The sequence below is a fragment of the Cololabis saira genome, unplaced genomic scaffold, assembly GCF_033807715.1.
Source record: "Cololabis saira isolate AMF1-May2022 unplaced genomic scaffold, fColSai1.1 scf105, whole genome shotgun sequence".
Lineage (NCBI taxonomy): Eukaryota > Metazoa > Chordata > Actinopteri > Beloniformes > Belonidae > Cololabis > Cololabis saira.
The window spans coordinates 37,416-44,242 of NW_026906269.1; the positions used below are offsets into that span (position 1 = coordinate 37,416).

Below are 6,827 nucleotides of genomic sequence, written 5' to 3' on the forward strand. Positions count from 1 at the left end.
GTCGCTGAGCCCTTTAAGACTACCCTTCCTCCGAACCGTCACCCAGCTGCCCTGCCTGGCCGGCTGCCGGGGAGCTGCAGGGGAGCGGTTACGCTCAGCTGCTACGGGCCGGTCCGCAGAGGATTCTATCGGACTATGGTCTAGTTGGCCAAACCGGACCTCTAACTGACTAAGCCTCGCCTCCAGCCCTGTTAAACTACAGCTCTGCATCCTGGCCTGGACCCTGCATTGTCAGGGGGAGTGTCTAATAACATTGGCCAGATTTCTAGACATAAGAGCTGCACCATCCCGGGTGGGATGAATGCCGTCCCTTCTAATCAGACCGGGCTTTCCCCAGAATGTCTCCCAGTTGTCAATAAAGTCCACGTCGTTTTCTGAACACCACTGAGACAACCAGCGGCGGAGCGAGAGCATGCGACTAAACATGTCATCGCTGGTCAGATTGGGGAGGGGGCCAGAAAAACCTACGGAGTCTGACATGGTTTTGGCGAAGTTACACACCGAGACAATATTCATTCTGGTTACTTCCGACTGGCGAAGACGGGAGTCATTAGCTCCGACATTGATGATAACTTTACCATATTTACGATTACCCTTTGCCAGTAGCTTCAAATTTGCTTCTATGTCGCCCGCTCTGGCCCCCGGGATGCACCTAACTAAGGTCTCTGGAGTCGGCTTCACATGTCTGACTATGGAGTCTCCAATCACCAGGGTCGGTTTCTCAACAGATGTGTCGCTAAGTGGGGAAAATCTGTTAGACACATGAAGCGGGTGGTGGTGTTCCGTGAGCCCTTTAAGACTAGTCTTCCTCCGAACCGTCACCCAGCTGCCCTGCCTGGCCTGCCTGGCCGGCTGCTCGGGAGCTGCAGGGGAGCGGTTACGCTCAGCTGCTACGGGCCGGTCCGCCGCTAGCTTAGCCTGGTTAGCTGAGGAGGCTCTCGGACTATGGTTTAGTTGGCCGAACCGGACCTCTAACTGACTGAGCCTCGCCTCCAGCCCTGCAAATAAACTACACTTTAAGCACTTACCGTCTTCACTAAAGGAGGCAGAGGAATAACTAAACATTTCACACACTGAGCAGGAAAGAGGTGAAGCGGTGGGAGCCGGAGCGGCCATGCTAAGATGCTAACGGAGGCTAACGGACAGAAAATGTATCGGTGATTGGTGACAGTGAAAGTTACGGAAGAGAAAATGAGCGAGTGTTGAAATAAAGACAGTAATGTACCAGATATAGTGCTATTTTACCAGAAAACAGTCTAAGTTTTGGATAAAAAGTCGGGAGAGATCTGAGCCTGCAACGCCGTGAAACGGCAGCAGCACAGACCGCAAACACCAGGAAGTGACGCGATGCGTGACGCAATACGTTACCCAATCAGCAAACAATGCATCCACTTGATTGATTTGTTGGTTTTATTTGTTTGGAATTAAAGTGCCTTAACCATGTGCAAAACACTTTAGGACGTGAGCTGTCGCTGTTACCACGTTGAAATATGTGTGGGTAGATTAAGCGAGAGCGTTCTCTGCTGGTTGAAAAAGCTTACAGCACCTGGTATTCCCAGGCGGTCTCCCATCCAAGTACTAACCAGGCCCGCCCCTGCTTAGCTTCCGAGATCAGACGAGATCGGGCGCATCCAGGCTGGTATGGCTGTAAGCAGAAGCTGCAGCTTGAAATATCTCTGATATGGAGTTGAAGATAAGTCATAGAATATAAGTCATTGATTTGTTGGTTTTATTTGTTGGAGTTAAAGTGCCTTAACCATGTGCAAAACACTTTAGGACGTGAGCTGTCGCTGTTACCACGTTGAAATATGTGTGGGTAGATTAAGCGAGAGCGTTCTCTGCTGGTTGAAAAAGCTTACAGCACCTGGTATTCCCAGTCGGTCTCCCATCCAAGTACTAACCAGGCCCGACCCTGCTTAGCTTCCGAGATCAGACGAGATCGGGCGCATCCAGGCTGGTATGGCCGTAAGCAGAAGCTGGAGCTTGAAATACCTCTTATATGGAGTTGAAGATAAGTCATATAATATAAGTCATTGATTTGTTGGTGATAATAATTTAGAAGCGCTTATTTGTTGGAGTTAAAGTGCCTTAACCATGTGCAAAACACTTTAGGACGTGAGCTGTCGCTGTTACCACGTTGAAATATGTGTGGGTAGATTAAGCGAGAGCGCTCTCTGCTGGTTGAAAAAGCTTACAGCACCTGGTATTCCCAGGCGGTCTCCCATCCAAGTACTAACCAGGCCCTACCCTGCTTAGCTTCCGAGATCAGACGAGATTGGGCGCATCCAGGCTGGTATGGCCGTAAGCAGAAGCTCCTGCTTGAAATACCTCTTATATGGAGTTGAAGATAAGTCATAGAATATAAGTCATTGATTTGTTGGTTTTATTTGTTTGGAATTAAAGTGCCTTAACCATGTGCAAAACACTTTAGGACGTGAGCTGTCGCTGTTACCACGTTGAAATATGTGTGGGTAGATTAAGCGAGAGCGTTCTCTGCTGGTTGAAAAAGCTTACAGCACCTTGTATTCCCAGGCGGTCTCCCATCCAAGTACTAACCAGGCCCGACCCTGCTTAGCTTCCGAGATCAGACGAGATCGGGCGCATCCAGGCTGGTATGGCCGTAAGCAGAAGCTGCAGCTTGAAATACCTCTGATATGGAGTTGAAGATAAGTCATAGAATATATGTCATTGATTTGTTGGTTTTATTTGTTGGAGTTAAAGTGCCTTAACCATGTGCAAAACACTTTAGGACGTGAGCTGTCGCTGTTACCACGTTGAAATATGTGTGGGTAGATTAAGCGAGAGCGTTCTCTGCTGGTTGAAAAAGCTTACAGCACCTGGTATTCCCAGGCGGTCTCCCATCCAAGTACTAACCAGGCCCGACCCTGCTTAGCTTCCGAGATCAGACGAGATCGGGCGCATCCAGGCTGGTATGGCCGTAAGCAGAAGCTGGAGCTTGAAATACCTCTTATATGGAGTTGAAGATAAGTCATATAATATAATTCATTGATTTGTTGGTGATAATAATTTAGAAGCGCTTATTTGTTGGAGTTAAAGTGCCTTAACCATGTGCAAAACACTTTAGGACGTGAGCTGTCGCTGTTACCACGTTGAAATATGTGTGGGTAGATTAAGCGAGAGCGCTCTCTGTTGGTTGAAAAAGCTTACAGCACCTGGTATTCCCAGGCGGTCTCCCATCCAAGTACTAACTAGGCCCGACCCTGCTTAGCTTCCGAGATCAGACGAGATCGGGCGCATCCAGGCTGGTATGGCCGTAAGCAGAAGCTGCAGCTTGAAATACCTCTTATATGGAGTTGAAGATAAGTTATAGAATATAAGTCATTGATTTGTTGGTTTTATTTGTTGGAGTTAAAGTGCCTTAACCATGTGCAAAACACTTTAGGACGTGAGCTGTCGCTGTTACCACGTTGAAATATGTGTGGGTAGATTAAGCGAGGGCGCTCTCTGCTGGTTGAAAATGCTTACAGCACCTGGTATTCCCAGGCGGTCTCCCATCCAAGTACTAACCAGGCCCGACCCTGCTTAGCTTCCGAGATCAGACGAGATCGGGCGCATCCAGGCTGGTATGGCCGTAAGCAGAATCTGCTGCTTGAAATACCTCTTATATGGAATTGAAGATAAGTCATACAATATAAGTCATTGATTTGTTGGTTTTATTTGTTGGAGTTAAAGTGCCTTAACCATGTGCAAAACACTTTAGGACGTGAGCTGTCGCTGTTACCACGTTGAAATATGTGTGGGTAGATTAAGCGAGGGCGCTCTCTGCTGGTTGAAAATGCTTACAGCACCTGGTATTCCCAGGCGGTCTCCCATCCAAGTACTAACCAGGCCCGACCCTGCTTAGCTTCCGAGATCAGACGAGATCGGGCGCATCCAGGCTGGTATGGCCGTAAGCTGAATCTGCTGCTTGAAATACCTCTTATATGGAGTTGAAGATAAGTCATATAATATAAGTCATTGATTTGTTGGTGATAATAATTTAGAAGCGCTTATTTGTTGGAGTTAAAGTGCCTTAACCATGTGCAAAACACTTTAGGACGTGAGCTGTCGCTGTTACCACGTTGAAATATGTGTGGGTAGATTAAGCGAGAGCGCTCTCTGCTGGTTGAAAAAGCTTACAGCACCTGGTATTCCCAGGCGGTCTCCCATCCAAGTACTAACCAGGCCCGACCCTGCTTAGCTTCCGAGATCAGACGAGATTTTTTTTTTTGTCTTTTATTGTGAAAATATATTTTACATTTAAAAAATATACTTTTGTTTACATTTTGATTTGAAAACAAATATTTTCATCATACCGTATAACAACAATTGGGTCTCTTTTTCCCATCAAAGAAAGAAAAAACAAAATATTACATTCGAGCTCCCAAAATAAAAACCTCCATGATTACACAGTCATGTTTAAAGAACAAAACATCACCCATTTAGCAAAATTAACACACAGAAAATTCCTATCAACTGCACACAGTTCTCACTCTACGAGCTCCTAATCACCATGTACTCCTAGCTATTTACAATCCCACTTAATCACATACATGACACCGCCAACAACCGCACAACCCCTTCACCATTTCCATATAATTCTTTTATCCCTGTCCAGGGACAGAAGATTACCATTTTCCACAAAAGACGGTTCAAATTTCTCGTCTCCATGAATTAAACGAAATGTAATTTGATTTTTCACTATATTTTGGAATATGGGCCAAATTTCAACAACTCTTTGTTCGAAGTGTGCTATGTTCCTGCGTGTCTTTATAGCCCATCGGGCATGGCTTAATAGGAATTTACATAAGGCTACATTCTTCACCTTACTGTGTTCCCATTCCCCAAACAAAAGAAAAAACTCCCACGAATCCCTCCCGTCCCACACCATTCCCAATTTATCGACCAAACATTTTTTCAACGCGCCCAGAAAACCGGTCAGCTCAGGACACACGTCATACATGTGTAGCAGAGTCTCCGGGAATAAACCGCAGATATCACAATCCCTACTAACCTCCCTGTCGAATTGGTGCAAAATCACATTTGTAAATATTTTATTGTGTCTTATTTTGAAGTCGTTATCCTCAGCCTCAATGCTGTTTCCCTTCAATTTCCACCTTTCCCAAATTTTCCTCCCCTCTTTCTGTGGAAAGATCTTGCCCCAGTAAGACAGGGAGGCTGGTTTTTGCGTGACATTTATCACAGCTGTGTGTATGTGTGTGTGTGTGTGTGTGGTTTGGTGAGTCCAATAATGAAATGAGTCTCTCAAATCAACTACATAGACTCCTTTCTCCAATTTTCTGACGTTTTCAATAGCTTGCCTTGAAAAATCAGAAGGTAAATCAATGTTATGACAGAAATCCGCTTTTTGGCATTTTCTCAGCGAGAAACGGTCATTTTGTACCTGAAACACTGTAAGTGGTTTGGTGAGTCCAATAATGAAATGAGTCCCTCAAATCAACTACATAGACTCCTTTATCCAATTTTCTGACGTTTTCAATAGCTTGCCTTAAAAAATCAGAAGGTAAAACAATGTTATTACAGAAATCCGCTTTTTGGCATTTTCTCAGCGAGAAACGGTCATTTTGTACCTGAAACACTGTAAGTGGTTTGGTGAGTCCAATAATGAAATGAGTCTCTCAAATCAACTACATAGACTCCTTTCTCCAATTTTCTGACGTTTTCAATAGCTTGCCTTGAAAAATCAGAAGGTAAATCAATGTTATGACAGAAATCCGCTTTTTGGCATTTTCTCAGCGAGAAACAGTCATTTTGTACCTGAAACACTGTAAGTGGTTTGGTGAGTCCAATAATTAAATGAGTCTCTCAAATCAACTACATAGACTCATTTTTCCAATTTTCTAACGTTTTCAATAGCTTGCCTTAAAAAATCAGAAGGTAAAACAATGTTATTACAGAAATCCGCTTTTTGGCATTTTCTCAGCGAGAAACGGTCATTTTGTACCTGAAACACTGTAAGTGGTTTGGTGAGTCCAATAATGAAGTGAGTCCCTCAAATCAACTACATAGACTCCTTTCTCCAATTTTCTGACGTTTTCAATAGCTTGCCTTAAAAAAATCAGAAGGTAAATCAATGTAATGACAGAAATCCGCTTTTTGGCATTTTCTCAGCGAGAAACAGTCATTTTGTACCTGAAACACTGTAAGTGGTTTGGTGAGTACAATAATGAAATGAGTCTCTCAAATCAACTACATAGACTCCTTTTTCCAATTTTCTAACGTTTTCAATAGCTTTGCCTTAAAAAATCAGAAGGTAAAACAATGTTATTACAGAAATCCGCTTTTTGGCATTTTCTCAGCGAGAAACGGTCATTTTGTACCTGAAACACTGTAAGTGGTTTGGTGAGTCCAATAATGAAATGAGTCCCTAAAATCAACTACATAGACTCCTTTCTCCAATTTTCTGACGTTTTCAATAGCTTGCCTTAAAAAATCAGAAGGTAAATCAATGTTATGACAGAAATCCCCTTTTTGGCATTTTCTCAGCGAGAAACAGTCATTTTGTACCTGAAACACTGTAAGTGGTTTGGTGAGTCCAATAATGAAATGAGTCTCTCAAATCAAACTACATAGACTATTTTCTCCAATTTTCTGACGTTTTCAATAGCTTGCCTTAAAAAATCAGAAGGTAAATCAATGTTATGACAGAAATCCGCTTTTTGGCAGTTTCTCAGCGAGAAACAGTCATTTTGTACCTGAAACACTGTAAGTGGTTTGGTGAGTCCAATAATGAAATGAGTCTCTCAAATCAAATACATAGACACCTTTCTCCAATTTTCTAACGTTTTCAATAGCTTGCCTTAAAA

The 6,827-nt window shown here is 43.6% G+C and overlaps 1 protein-coding gene and 8 non-coding genes across 9 annotated transcripts; all 9 read right to left on the minus strand.

The window, feature by feature from the left end:
• Window positions 1–181: 181 nt before the first annotated feature.
• On the minus strand, window positions 182–1,116 carry LOC133438284 (uncharacterized). The gene has a single exon (XM_061717367.1). It carries the CDS (start codon window positions 1,114–1,116, stop codon window positions 232–234), a length of 885 nt encoding a protein of 294 aa, XP_061573351.1. The 3' UTR covers window positions 182–231.
• Window positions 1,117–1,534: 418 nt separating this feature from the next.
• On the minus strand, window positions 1,535–1,653 carry LOC133438365 (5S ribosomal RNA). Its single transcript, XR_009781529.1, has one exon. It is a non-coding gene; the product is annotated as a 5S ribosomal RNA (ribosomal RNA).
• Window positions 1,654–1,852: 199 nt separating this feature from the next.
• On the minus strand, window positions 1,853–1,971 carry LOC133438356 (5S ribosomal RNA). The gene has a single exon (XR_009781520.1). It is a non-coding gene; the product is annotated as a 5S ribosomal RNA (ribosomal RNA).
• Window positions 1,972–2,188: 217 nt separating this feature from the next.
• On the minus strand, window positions 2,189–2,307 carry LOC133438286 (5S ribosomal RNA). The gene has a single exon (XR_009781457.1). It is a non-coding gene; the product is annotated as a 5S ribosomal RNA (ribosomal RNA).
• Window positions 2,308–2,507: 200 nt separating this feature from the next.
• LOC133438301 (5S ribosomal RNA) lies at window positions 2,508–2,626 on the minus strand. Its single transcript, XR_009781472.1, has one exon. It is a non-coding gene; the product is annotated as a 5S ribosomal RNA (ribosomal RNA).
• Window positions 2,627–2,825: 199 nt separating this feature from the next.
• LOC133438337 (5S ribosomal RNA) lies at window positions 2,826–2,944 on the minus strand. Its single transcript, XR_009781502.1, has one exon. It is a non-coding gene; the product is annotated as a 5S ribosomal RNA (ribosomal RNA).
• Window positions 2,945–3,161: 217 nt separating this feature from the next.
• Window positions 3,162–3,280, minus strand: LOC133438380 (5S ribosomal RNA). Its single transcript, XR_009781543.1, has one exon. It is a non-coding gene; the product is annotated as a 5S ribosomal RNA (ribosomal RNA).
• A 199-nt stretch (window positions 3,281–3,479) lies between these two features.
• LOC133438343 (5S ribosomal RNA) lies at window positions 3,480–3,598 on the minus strand. Its single transcript, XR_009781508.1, has one exon. It is a non-coding gene; the product is annotated as a 5S ribosomal RNA (ribosomal RNA).
• A 199-nt stretch (window positions 3,599–3,797) lies between these two features.
• LOC133438344 (5S ribosomal RNA) lies at window positions 3,798–3,916 on the minus strand. Its single transcript, XR_009781509.1, has one exon. It is a non-coding gene; the product is annotated as a 5S ribosomal RNA (ribosomal RNA).
• Between the last annotated feature and the right edge of the window lie 2,911 nt (window positions 3,917–6,827).